The following is a 15,304-nucleotide window of genomic DNA, read 5'->3' on the forward strand; positions in this document are numbered from 1 at the left end:
TTCGTCTAGATTTAGCGTAAATATTGTGTTAAGGTTTCCAAAATTATATTTTAAAATACGGAAGGATATAATTAGGTCACCTCGAAGACTTCGATGTTCAAATGTTGTTAGATGAGCCAAGGATAGTCTGTCTTCATAATTAGGTCTTACACGGCCAAATGCCAGTCTTGTGGCTTTACGTTGAACATTTTCAAGTAAGACTTTATCACGGTTAAGATCTGGACTCCACACTGGTCCGGCAAACTCAAGAATAGGTCTGACGTATATAGAGTAAGGTTTACTCATTGAGGTTAGAGATATTCGTGTAAAACATTTGCGGATTAGAAACAGTTTGGAATTTGCACGTTTACACACGGACACTATATGGTCAGACCAATTTAAGTTACTGTTAACTATCACTCCAAGATCTTTGTGGGAGGTTACTGACTCTATGGGATGCCCATTAATAAAGTACGGTAGTAATGGGTTATTTTTGCCAATATGTAGTATGACGCATTTTTCAATATTCAGTGGAAGTAACCACTCTGAGGACCATTTGAATATTGCGTCAAGGTCGGTTTGAAGAACATGTTGGTCAATAATTGGATTCACATATAATTTAGTATCATCTGCGTAAATGGAAACCTTACTGGATACAACAAGAGGAAGATCACTAGTGTATATACAAAATAGTAGTGGTCCAAGTACTGATCCTTGTGGAACTCCACTCTTGACTGGTTTGCCCAGTGAATAAGCTTCCCCAACACGAACTCGGAAGTACCTGTCTGATAGAAAATTTTGAATCCAAAAGTTTAACTTTCCGCGGATACCATAGTGATCCAATTTAGCTAGTAATCGACGTTTGGGAACACGATCTTTGTTGTTGTTAATTGGTTGTGATGGAAGTTCTGGCATGAGCGAATATAAACAAAAATTTACTGCCCCCAGTGTTTCTGATGCAAACATGTTTCTGACTTCGCTTGTCCCTCTGCAGTTAGTGTCAGGTGAACCAAATTCCAAGGAAAAAATTGTCGTGTGGCAGAACCCTCGTTCATCATCCCCAAGGTTTTGCAGGCCCATACAAATTCAATTGGTTCATGAGACTACAGATATATCAGTGAAGGAAATGGAATACATCGAAAAGCAAATATCATCCTTAATTGCGACCACAGTTAATATTGAAAATACCAATATTTTTGTCAAACATATCTTACTATTTACCATGATAGATGGAAAAATTTGTAATGCTGTCTCTGAAAATACATCAACACAGAGATGCTATCTATGTGGACTTACTTCCAAGGATTTCAACAAAAGTGATCTGGTTATTAAGAAGGAAGTCCAGGACAAATCAAAACTACGGTTTGGGTTGTCATCTTTACATGCGTGGATACGCTTTTTTGAGTGTTTACTTCACCTCTCATATAAGTTGGTAATTGGTCAGTGGCAGGTTCGTGGAGACGAAAATAAAAGAAAAGTGGCAGAACAGAAGAAAAAAATACAAGAAATGTTCAGATCTCAATTGGGTTTATTGGTCGATAAACCGAAACCGGGATACGGCAGCATCAATGATGGCAATACCGCTCGTCGATTTTTTACTGAGGCAACAACTTCGGCACAAATTACCAAAGTAAATGAAGAAATAATTAAACGTTTTCGCATTATTTTGATAACAATTTCCAGTGGCTACCCTATAAAAACAGAGCCTTTTAAAAATGATTGCCTTGATACCGCCAAGAAGTTTGTCGAGTTGTACCCATGGTATAATATGCCAACTACAGTGCATAAAATATTAATTCATAGTGCAGAAATATTAAAGTACGCGCTTCTTCCAATTGGTCAACTCGGCGAAGAAGCCCAAGAAGCCCGCAATAAAGACATTAAGAGATACAGGGAAAGTTTTTCTAGAAAGTTTTCAAGACAACAGAATATGGAGGACATTTTTCATAATCTTTTGGTGTCTTCAGATCCCTATATTAGTAGCATGAAAAAACTAGGGTCTAAAAAGTTGAAACAATACCCTACTGAAGTTCTTCAATTTTTACAAGAGCCTGAGGTAGATGAAAGTCTATTGGAACCATCGCGATCGGACGAAGAATTAACGATAAAAAAAATTTTTAATATTATTTGTACTTTTTACAATTTATATAATCTAAAAATAAATAATTTTATTTACAATCAATTTACGGAATGCCAAAGAATATTTATAACTGACGCAATAATTACCGCAAAATAAACATTTTGTACATCCTGTATACACACACATATATTTTGCGGTAATTTATATTCAATTATCCTTTTAATTGTGCAAAAATTTTTAAAATTGATTTAGTGCTTCTAAAGTAGTTTTCTTTTAATAACTATTTAAAACAATTGGGACATCCTGTATATATATTTCTAAAATAAAAAATGTTTCCTTTATCTGTATCTAATGAACTTACTAGATGCAAAATAATTTTCAAAATTGTTGCAGTAATTGGAATTGTACAAAAATTTGGAACATCCTGTATATAATTTTTTGGAACAAAATATACATTATGTTAATTTAGATTGCTTTAGCTTTCCAACGGTGCAAAAAAATTTAAAATCAGTTAAGTAGGTTTGGAGTTAGAAGTTTCGTCCACGATTTCGACAATTTTCGCCAGTGTGCAGCGTGTACAAAATAATCTGTTTTGAATTAAATTAATTGACACAAAAAGAAGAATGTATCTAATTTATTTAATTCAACATACATTTTACGGCTGTCAGAAAAAAAAATAAATGTTTATTTGACAAATAAACATTGAAAGTAAATTTAATGAAAATTTTTTCTTTAGAAACAGTATATTTATTTTTAAAAACCCTTAAAAGGGCCACAAATATCACAGAACGTTTTCACTATATTTGTGGCCTATTAAGGTTTTTTAAATAAATAGACCTATTATAAAAAAAAAATTTTTATAAAGAAAAAATTTTCCTTAAATTTACTTGTAATTAATGGTATACAGCCAGCTACAGGATATTATTCCTTGTGGATTTTTAAATAAACATTGCTTTTAGCTTAAATTCACTGTTCAAGCTGCCAGCAAAATGTTTTTCAAATAAACATTTTTTTCTGTTTTCTGACAACAGTAAAATGTATTTTGAATTAAATAAATAAAATACATTCTTCCTTTTGTGTCAATTATTTTAATTTAAAACATATTTTTTAGACACCCTGTATAAATAATTATGTTAATGTTTATATTACTTAATAGAGAATTAAATAGCCTTTCAAATGAGCTAACACATGACCCCTAACCTCATTTGAAAAAAAAATCATTGATTACATCATCACAGTTAATTATTTATACAGTGTGCTCAAAATAATCTGTTTTGAATTAAATTAATTGGCACAATAAGACGAATGTAATTTATTTGATTCAAAATACATTTTACTGCTGTCAGAAAACACAAAAAAATGTCTATTTGACAAATAAACATTGCTTTTCGCTAAATTCAATGTTTAAGCTGCCACCCACCTGCCTCTTGGCAATTTAAACATATAATTTAAGCGAAAGCAATGTTTACTTTTCAAATAAACATTTTTTCTGTTTTCTGACAACAGTAAAATGTATTTTGAATTAAATAATTAAATATGTTCCTATTTTTGTGTCAATTATTTTAATTAAAAAATATAAGATGTGCAATAATTAGCAGGCCACTGTATAAAAAAAACAGTAATGATCTAGTTGAAAGTGTAAGAAGTAAATACTTTTTGTAGCCATCTTGCTAAAGCATCAGGTAGTCAATGTTTTATAAAAATCTTGTAAAAAATTTTGTAAAATTGTTACTTTTCTGTATTCAACATATAACAAAATGCCATATTGGTATCACTATGTGGTATTTCATAGAAATCAAAATAAAGCAATTAAAATTGCAACAAAACGTATTGCACATTAATACCTGAGGAGCCAGGTGTTCAATCAGTGTATCCTTCCCATGATGACATGAATGTCAAAGGTGGACCCTAACCAAGGCCAATATGAATATACTAACCGCAACAGAAACTGAAAGGGAGCTTCGCAGGCCACACTGCTAGACAAAAAGACCAAAGTTGGAATGCCACAATACAACATTGGAGACCTTACGAAGGTAGACGACCAAGAGGAAAACCAGAGATGGGATGGGTAGATGACCTAAAAACAATAGCCGAAACAAATTAGAACTGTGTTGCTCAGGATAGAGAGCGATGGAAGGAGTTAAGAGAGACCTACGTCAATAAATGGACGATAGAAGGCTAGAAGTGAAGTGTTGCACACTTACCTCTACTTAACTGATGCAGTATTTATTGATACACATTTTAGTATACATTTATTGTATACAGTGAGGACGTTTGAGTTGGAATAAATTAATTTTCTCGAGAATGGCTGATTTTGGAGATAAATCCTGAAACAGGTCGATTTTTATTTTTAAATAATGACTTTTTGGCATATATATCATGCTAGTGACGTCATCCATCTGGGCGTGATGACGTCATCGATGATTTTTTTTAAATAAGAGTAGGGGTTGTGTGATAGCTCATTTGAAAGGTTATTCAATTCTCTATTCAGTAATATAAAAAATAACCTAATTATTTATACAGGGTCGCCAAAAAATATTTTTTGATTAAATTAATTGACACAAAAAGAAGAATGTAAGCAATTTATTTATTTCAAACTACATTTTACGGCTGGCAGAAGTCAGGTAAAAATTTTTATTTCACAAATAAGTATTGCTTTTCGCTTAAATTCAATGTTCAAAGTGCTAAGAGACAGGTGGGTGGCAGCTTTAAAATTGAATTTAAGCGAAAACAATATTCATTTGTCAAATAAGCATTTCGTTCTGTTTTTTGACATCACTAGAATTTATTTTGAATTAAATTAATTACATACATTCTTCTTTTTGTCTCAATTAATTTAATTCAATATTAATTTTTTTGTACACTCTGTATAAATAATTATCTTAACCTTTATAATACCGAATAGAGAATTAAATAACCTTTCAAATGAGCCCAAAGATAGATGACGTCACTATTATGATATATATGCCAAAAAGTCATAATTTAAAAATAAAAATCGACTTGTCTCAGCATTTCTCTCCAAATTCTCCTATTCTCGAGATAGTGAATTTATCTTAACTCAAACGTCCTCACTGTATGTTACATTACAATAGATGTTTTCAGTACTTTCTTTTCAGTGTGGATTATCCAGGCTATGGATTATCCGTGGTTTGATTTTCTCTTGGTAAAATTGCATTTTTGAGGTTTTATCAAAATAGCGCCACCGTAAATCACTCGATGGAGTTCTATATGCCGAGAGGGAGACTCATATTGAAAGATTTATTTGTTCTGTTATCTTTTTATGACATGTACATATGTATGTAAATACGTACATAATATGTATTATATGTTACAGTTCAAGTTGATTCTCAGTTAGAGTTGATTATTCCTAGTTCAAGTCAACTCCAACTAAAACGAGCAGTAAGAGTTGATTTGAAACATTTAATTCAACTTTTACTAGTTGAACTAGACTCTTCTTAATCCTTGTTAGTTAAAGTAGATCGCGGGAAAAATAGAACCAACTCATATTAGTTTGAGTTCACTATAGTATGGTATAGTTAGACCCAAACCCAGACATCCAAAGTGAAAGTTATCCTCCAACACCAAATTGTTCTATATGGTCCACATAATGTTCAGAAAAAAGTCACACCATTTTGAGCGTCGGGTTTGGGGGGGAGAGGGGGAGAAATCTGCAAATTCCTATTTTTTTACATTTTTTGTCAATATTTCTAAAACTAAGCGGTTTAGCATGAACAACCCTCTACACAAAATTGTTCTACATTAAATTTGAAATAAAAAAGGACCTATGCATAACTCTTCTAAAATGGACGGTTCCAAAGTTACGGAGGTAGTATAGTATAATTGGTCCAAAAAAGGCCTAACCCAGACATCCAAAGTAAAAGTTTTCCTTCAACACCAAATTGTTGTATATGGTCTACATATTGTTCAGTAAAAAGTTACAACATTCTGAGCGTCTGGTTTGGGGGGGGGGGGAGAATTCGGTAAATTAGTAGTTTTTTTAAGTTTTTCGTCAATATTTCTAAAACTATGCTTTAGCGTAAGGAATGTTCTATAGAAAAATGTTCTACATAAAATTTAAAACAAAAAAGGTTCTATCCATAATTGTTATAAAATCAATGGTTCCAGAGTTACGGAGGGTGAAAAGTGGAGGTTTTCGATACTTTTTATATTTACCGATTTCTCCCCCCTCTACCCCCCACCCAAACCCGACGCTCAAAATGGTGTGACTTTTTTCTGAACATTATGTGGACCATATAGGACAATTTGGTGTTGGAGGATAACTTTCACTTTGGATGTCTGGGTTTTTGGTATAGTTATATCATAAATATTGCCCAAAAAATATAAAAAGTATCGAAAACCTCGACTTCCACCCTCCGTAACTCTGGAACCGTTGATTTTATAACAATTATGTATAGAACATTTTTTGTTTTGAATTTCATGTAGAATATTTTGGTATATAACACTGTTTACACTAAAGCATAGTTTTAGAAATATTGACGAAAAACGTAAAAAAAACTACTAATTTACCGGCTTCTCTCCCATCTCCCTCCCAAACCGGACGCTCAAAATGGTGTAACTTTTTACTGAACAATATGTGGACCATATAGAACATTTTGGTGTTGGAGGAAAACTTTTACTTTGGATGTTTGGGTTAGGTCTTTTTTTGGACCAGTTATACTATACTACCTCCGTAACTTTGGAACCATTCATTTTAGAAAGATTATGTATAGGGCCTTTTTTATTTCAAATTTAATGTAGAACAATTTTGTATAGAGGATTGTTCATGCTAAACCGCATAGTTTTAGAAATATTGGCGAAAAACTTAAAAAACTACGAATTTACTGATTCCTCTCCCCTCTCCCCCCCAAACCCGACGCTCAAAATGGTGTGACTTTTTTCTGGACATTGTGTGGACCATATAGAACAATTTGGTGTTGAAGGATAACTTTCACTTTGGATGTCTGGGTTATGCCATCTTTTGGATCAACTATACTATACTACTATTTCTGGATTGATTCAGTATATTATGTAGATTATACGAGTATAACCTCACATGCTTTTTTGATGAGTGTGCTTCCCTTTTAGATTAAACATTTAAATTCTAGAATCGGTCGTTTGTGTGAATCAACCCTTACTAAATGGCATTGGGAAGAATATACTTTTTCTAGTTGCAGTCTACTTTTACTAGTAAATGTTGAATAAAAATCTTCTATTTTATATTTATAATCAACTTTTACTAAAACCAGCCGTTTTAGTTGACTCGAACTAGGAATAGTCTCCCAATTGGATAATCAACTTGAACTGTAACATATATAAGAAATAAATGTTCAAATTATCTGTGTTTTCAACTATCCGTGCCACGTCCAGTCCCAAGTATCAAGGATAATCAGGGTTCTACTGCATTTTTTTTCTCTATATAAATAAACATATTTATTGTAAAGTATAAATGTTGAGCTAACTTGAAAGCTGTACATATCTCAATATGCATTTACCTGTTACCTGTTATGTTTTACCTTGTTAATACCATATAACCGTTTTGAAAATATATAAAATTTCCACAGAAATGTTCAATTTTTATCTTAACGATATCACAGTATAGAGGTTCCACAGTAAAATCACTCTTCTGTCGGCGCTATGATCTCAGGAAGTAATACTGGCAGTATGCAATTGGTAATTCACCAGTGGTGGATTCGGGTTTTCCCTGTTAAAAGCTGTACGTTTCTATGCGAATAGCAATGCAAGAGTGGGGCAAAAGTGACTGCCAACATTGCGCAGTCGCCATGCGTGACTACAGATTTTACTTCCAATTTTTTGAGAGTGGTTCTACTGTCCCGCTTTATACTGTGACGATATAATATATATAAAGCTTTTTGAAAGCTAGTAGTATTTTTGAAGAATAATTAATGATTTGTTTTTAGAAGTTGTGAAGGTGAAGACACATTTTAAGAGAATGTATTAAATATTATAGAGACATACCACAAGAAAACAGTTTCAGAACCTGTTGAGAATGTTATTAGTATTATTTGCATAAAAATGGTTAACACGTTCGCAGGCAGTGCGTCAAATGTATAAGCAAGTGTTGTTACACTATACGTAATTTGGAAAGTAGAATAGGGAAAAATGCAATGTCTATAGACATTGTGTCACATTACATCAATGGAACTTACACATCTATAGACGTTCTGTCCCTCAATGTGTTACTTCAAATCTTCTGATGTAACCAGTTTCTCTTTAATTCATTGACCATTCAGCCTATGTAAAACATTAAAGGAAGAACTCAAACTAATGAATATTACAAATACTTCTGTGTGTAGATTTACAATCTACATACATTGTTTGATAAAATATATGTTAACAAAACATGCCAGTTTTAACTCAATAAAACAAACTCTATTAAATCTGCACTAAACATTTTTGTACCTTTTCAGCGTCAGCAGTTTTATTACTTGTTGATGCACTAATACTAATGTGACACCTGACACATGAAGTTGACAGTTGTATTGTTGCACATGCGCACAATTTTGTACTTTTTAGTGTGTGAACCAGGGATTAGGGATTATAGGGATTCATATTGTGCAAATTTTTGGGAAAAATAAACTTTATATAAACTAAATGATATCCCATGACCATAGACATGTAATTAACTAACTTAAAATTGTATAAATTCTCAAAACTAAAGATAAAATATATTGAGTACACCTCGTACATTAAAAAATATGCATGTCCTGAATAATAGGTGTTACAGATATTTAGGTTAAGTCCATTTGATTTCAACAAAAATATACTAAAAAGTGATAACGCTTACCTGAATTGTTGTTAAGACATTTACTATTTCCACTAACGGTTTTGGGCCATCCACCTTATTGAAAACTGATGTTAATTGTACTGTCCCAGAACATAATCGACAAACATTTTGAATGTTGTCTAACTCCGTGTTTTTCGCCACTTCCAAATTCATTTTTATTTATTTAAACAATCAAAACAAACACAACAATTTCAACAAACTGTGTGATTACTACATAATACATGAATTTCAATTCTCACTTTGCAAAAACTTCTTGATAACAAACAATACAAATTCCACAACGACTTTGTAGCTTCCATCTGTTTTAGTATCACTAATCGACTTCGACCAACGACCGCTGTCGGATGGGGACGCCACAGTCGGAGTATACTATACGAGGTTATTTCTGAAATTATACAGGATAAAAATATGAGATACCAGGAGGATGACATATTTTTTGAAAAAGTATTTCGAATTAGAAAAATCAGTCGATGATACACTCAATTGTGTATTTCATAACAATTCTAGGTACAAGTATTAACTAAATTTTAACGTAACATTATTTAATTAGTAGTTTTAGGTAAAAATACATAGTATACTGTCACTGTCCAAGATAGAGTTTGTGATATACCAGGAGCATGAAATACTTTAAAAAAAGTACCTTTAATTAAAAAATTGCTCGATGATAAACTCAATTGAATATTTGATAACTATTATAGGTACAAGTATTAACTAAATTTTGACATTATTTATTTAGTACTGTTCTGAAGCTATTTATTTGTGGCATTTTTATAATTAACTATTCTAATTGGAAAATAAGCCACAATTTAACTTGAAAACATAATTTTATTACCGTTTTGACTTCCAATTCGGACGCCGTTGTCAAAATACAAAATATTAATAAATTGAACAAAAATGTTTTTGCTTAGTAAAAAAAAATTCTTCTAATAATTTAATTTAATTTGACTCATTCATATCGGCAATTCAGACATATATTATACGTTTTAAAACGTAGAAGGCTTTAAAATGATATTGCCAATATTTATGAGTTACGTTATTGGGACGACTTTATTGAAAGATAGTTCATTTGATTACATGATATCAACTTTACCTCAAGAATATCCGTCACAAAAAAATCGTAGCATGTGATCTGTCTAATGTAAATAAATTAAATTAAATTATTTACTAAGCAAAATTTTTGTTTAATTTATTAATATTTTGTATTTTGAGAACGACGTCCGAATTGGAAGTCGAAACGTTAATAAAATTATTTTTTCAAGTTAAAATATGGCTTATTTCCCAATTAGAATAGTTTATTTAGTACGTTTAGGTAAAAATACATATTATAGGTACTGTCCAAAATATGGTTTGTGATATACCAGGGGCATGAAATATTTCTGAAAAAGTATTTCTAAATTAAAAAAATCGTAACGTAACATTTTTTTTCTACGACCGTTTAATAACATGCTCATTATTCGCTATTTTTTCATAGATAATAGCACCCATGACTGTACTCGTGAGTAATAATTCATTACTCACGGGCTGAAGTTACTCACGGGTCATTACTCACGGGCTGAAGTTAGATTCAAGTGACGCATGCTACTTTTAATATTAATCGTATATAAACTGCAAATAAAATTACTTAAAGTTGTTTATTTAATACAATAATTATTGTAATTTATATCAATAATTAACTTCGAAAATCTTTAAGGGAATTTTAACTGTATGGGCCATTCCACGAACATACGCCTGTTTTGGATTACTTCGACAACGAATATTTTACTGTGCAATATAAGAAGTACGAAAGTAAATGGCGCTAATAATTATTCCAATAAACAACAATCTTCTTCTTCTTATGGTGCCTATCCGTTACGGATGTTGGACACTAACATGGCTATTCTGACTTTGTTGACTGCTGCCCTGAAAAGTCCGGTAGTGGTTAAGTTAAACCATTTTCGCAGGTTATGCAGCCAGGATATTCTTCTTCGTCCTGGACCTCTTTTCCCATGCACTTTACCTTGAAGTATGGTCCGAAGTAGGTCATATCGTTGTTCATTGCGCATTACATGGCCCAGGTATTCCAGTTTGCGACGCTTTATGGTTACGACTAGTTCGCGCTCTTTACCCATTCTATGTAGAACTTCTTCGTTGGTAACTCTGTCTATCCAGGAAATCCTCAAAATGCGTCTATAGCACCACATCTCAAATGCTTCGAGTCTCTTCAGTGATGCTTCAGTTAAGGTCCATGACTCCACGCCATATAAAAGAACGGAGAATACGTAGCACTTTAGTAAACGAATTTTTATTTCCAATTTTATATCGTGACTGTTAAAGATTTTTTTCATTTTGACGAAGGCTGATCTTGCTTTCTCGATCCTTATCTTAATTTCCGTCGATTGGTCCCACTGTTCATTTAAGTTTGCACCCAAATAACAAAAGTTGGTGATTTGTGTTATAGGTTGTTGGTTAACTAGTAATTGACCAGGTGGTATCCTATTTTTGCTTATAACCATGTATTTGGTTTTTTTGATGTTAAAATCAAGCCCAAACCTGCTACTTACTTCTGCCACCCTGGAGACAAGTGTCTGCAGACCTTCAAGACTGTCTGCAAAAATGACAGTATCATCAGCGTATCTTATGTTGTTCAATCGTTCTCCGTTTATAAGTATTCCCTCGTCTATGTCCGTTAGCGCTAGGTTCATAATGTGTTCTGAATATGTATTGAACAATAATGGGGACAATATACATCCCTGTCGCCCCGTATGTCAATAACAACAATGTAATTTGCAATTTACTTTTGTTCTTCTTATTTTGCACAGTAAAATATTCGTTGTCGAAGTAATCCAAAACAGGCGTATGTTCGTGGAATAGGGTATAACAATGTCAGTAGGTAGGTGTATTTTTTACGTTTATATCTTGTTTGCTAAAAATTTTGACGTTTATCATTTATTTTAGTGACAGTGACATTAGCTCATTTTGTTTATGTTAATTGGAATTTATAACTAATATTGTGTTTATTTTGTGTGTTATATTGTGTTAAATATGTTATAACATATTATGTATAGTTATATGTATTATTATATTATATATAGTTAAATGTAAATATACATTATAACTATTGAAATACGTTCACCGACAACAGCCGTTTCCTATTTATTAGATTAATTGACAGTAGGTACAAATTTAAGCTTATAATTTTTCGGAAACGAATAGAACTTATATTGACTATTTCTAGTTGTATTTTTACAATAAATAATAAGTTGGTAATAGTAGGCAACCAATTATTCAGCCACGTACTAGCGGTAAATATCATTTAGGTATTCTTGTAAATTATTATAATGTAAATCTCGAGTAGTTGATAATTAAATTTTTTACTAATTAAAATAAAAAAAGGTCGTAGAAAAAGTATAGTATTTTACTCGCATGTAATGGCTATTACTCACTCTGATGAAGTACGACACTCACCTACGGCTCGTGTCGCAAACTTCATCATCGTGAGTAATAGCCATCATTACATGCTCGTTGAATAATATACTATTAATTAGTACGTTTAGGTAAAAATACATATTATACTGTCCAAGATAGTGTTTAGGATATACCAGGAGCATGAAATATTTAAAAAAAAAGTACTTCTTATTAAAATAATCACTCGTTGATTCATTCAATTAAGTATTTGATAACGATTATAGGTACAAGTATGAACTAAATTTGAAGGTGACATTATTTAATTAATACGTTTAGGTAAAAATACATATTATCCTGTCCAAGATAGGGTTTGTGGTATACTAGGATTATCAGGAACATGACATATTTTTTTAAAAATAAGTATGTACTTCTAATAATTACAAAAATCACTCGTTGATACACTCAATTGAATATTTGGTAACAATTCTAGGTACAAGTCTACAAGTATTAACTAAATTTTAACGTAACATTATTTAATTAGTACGTTTAGGTAAAAATACATATTATACTGGGTTTGTGATATACCAGGAGCATCAAATATTTCTGAACAAATACTTCTAATTAAAAAAATCATTGTGACATTATTTAATTAATACGTTTAGGTAAAATACATATTATACTGTCCAAGATAGGGTTTGTGGTATACCAGAATTATCAGGAACATGACATGTTTTTTTAAAAAGTAAGTATGCACTTCTAATAATAATTACAAAAATCACTCGATGATACACTCAATTGATAGTCCAGAAAGCCACTGCGTATCCGCTGGGAAAAATATTCTAATTCAGATTTTTTGCACAATCTTACTCAAAAAGGACTCCTTTTAACAAATTTGCATGTTGCCAGGACCGAAAGGTGGTCAAAAATTTTTTAAACGTTTTTTTTTGTTTTTTTCCTAAAATTATTTTTTTTGCATGGAAAAAAGTTTTTTCAGATTTTTTGGATCATTCCAAACAGAAAAGGTCTTTAGTGACTTTTCTCTAAAAATTATAGTTTTTGACATATAAGCGATTAAAAATTGAAAAATTGCGAAATCGGCCATTTTTAACCCTCAAAAACTATGTGAAAAACTGAAAATTTGAATGTTGCCAAGGTAGGTAGATATTCTTTAAACATCTATTGAGGAAATCCCGAAGAGTTTTTTGCAATACAATATTCAAAACTCCTATTTTTTTTAATTGCTAATCAAGCGTGCTCGACACTATTTTCCACCGACAGTATGGTGCAAATAAAAGGAATAAATTCGTTATTTCGTAAACCGGCGACTTTAAGGAAAAATCCCGAAACAGGTCGATTTTTATTTTTAAGTTATGATATTGTGGCATATATGGCATACTAGTGACGTCATCCGTCTGGGCGTGATGATGTAATCGATGATTTTTTTAAATGAGAATAGGGATCGTGTGGTAGCTCATTTGAAAGGTTCTTCAATTCTCTATTCAGTAATGTAAACATTTACATAATTATTTATACAGGGTGTCCTTCTACTTCTTTTTTTGTCAAATAATTTAATTTAATAAAATTTTTTTGGACACTCTGTATAAATAATTATGTAAATGTTTTTATTACTGAATAGAGAGTTGAAGAACCTTTCAAATGAGCTAGCACACGACCCCTATTCTCATTTAAAAAAATCATCGATTACGTCATCACGTCCAGATGGATGACGTCACTAGTATATCATATATGCCACAATATCACAACTTAAAAATAAAAATCGACCTGTTTCGGGATTCTTCCTTAAAGTCGCCGGTTTACGAAATAACGAATTTATTCCTTTTATTTGCACCATACTGTCCGTGGAAAATAGTGTCGCGCACGCTTGATTAGCAATTAAAAAACAAGAAGTTTTGAATATTGTATTGCAAAAAACTCTTAGGGATTTCATCAATCCATGTTTAAAGAATATCTACCTATATACCACCTTTTGGTCCTGGCAACATGCAAATTTGTTAAAAGGAGTCCTTTTTGAGTAAGATTGTGCAAAAAATACGAATTAGAATATTTTCCCTAGCGGATGCGCAGTGGCTTTCTGGACTATGAGTATTTGGTAACAATTCTAGGTACAAGTATTAACTAAATTTTAACGTAACATTATTTAATTAGTACGTTTAGGTAAAAATACATATTATACTGGGTTTGTGATTTACCAGGAGCATGAAATATTTCTGAAAAAGTACTTCTAATTAAAAAATCATTGTGACATTATTTAATTAATACGTTTAGGTAAAATACATATTATACTGTCCAAGATAGGGTTTGTGGTCTACCAGGATTATCAGGAACATGACATATTTTTTAAAAAGTAAGTAGGTATGTACTTCTAATAATTACAAAAATCACTCGTTGATACACTCAATTGAGTATTTGGTAACAATTCTAGGTACAAGTATTAACTAAATTTTAACATAACATTATTTAATTAGTACGTTTAGGTAAAAATACACATTATACTGGGTTTGTGATATACCAGGAGCATGAAATATTTTTGAAAGGGTACTTCTAATTAAAACAATCACTCGTTGATACATTCAATTGAGTATTTGATAACAATTCTAGGTACAAGTATTAACTAAATTTTAACTTAACAATATTTAATTAGTACTTTTAGGTAAAAATACATATTATACTGTTCAAGATAGGGTTTGTGATATATCAGGATCATAAAATATTTTTAAAAATGTACTTCTAATTAAAAAAATCACTCGTTGATCCACTCAATTGAGTATTTGATAATAATTCTAGGTAGGCACAAGTATGTACTAAATTTTAACGTAACATTATTAAATTGGTAGTTTTAGGTAAAAATACATACATATTATACTGTCCAAGATAGGGTTTATGATATACCAGAAGGCATACTCAATTGGGTATTTGATAATAAATCTAGGTACTAGAATTAATTAAATTTTAACGTCACATTATTTAATTAGTAGGTACTTTTAGGTAAAAATACACTTAGTAAAAACATTAGTTGGTACACTCAATAGGGCTTT

The 15,304-nt window shown here is 31.4% G+C and overlaps 1 protein-coding gene across 1 annotated transcript in view; it reads right to left on the bottom strand.

Moving 5' to 3' along the window:
• LOC126889468 (putative leucine-rich repeat-containing protein DDB_G0290503) overlaps nucleotides 1–9,206 on the bottom strand; it is a 136,345-nt gene extending 127,139 nt beyond the window's left edge. Inside the window, exon 1 of the mRNA XM_050657787.1 lies at nucleotides 8,865–9,206. Coding sequence (XP_050513744.1) covers nucleotides 8,865–9,017 — 153 coding nt within the window. The 5' untranslated portion in view covers nucleotides 9,018–9,206. The remainder of the gene's footprint in view (nucleotides 1–8,864) is intronic.
• Nucleotides 9,207–15,304: the final 6,098 nt, after the last annotated feature.

The sequence above is a fragment of the Diabrotica virgifera genome, chromosome 8 (assembly GCF_917563875.1).
Source record: "Diabrotica virgifera virgifera chromosome 8, PGI_DIABVI_V3a".
Classification (NCBI taxonomy): Eukaryota; Metazoa; Arthropoda; class Insecta; order Coleoptera; family Chrysomelidae; genus Diabrotica; species Diabrotica virgifera.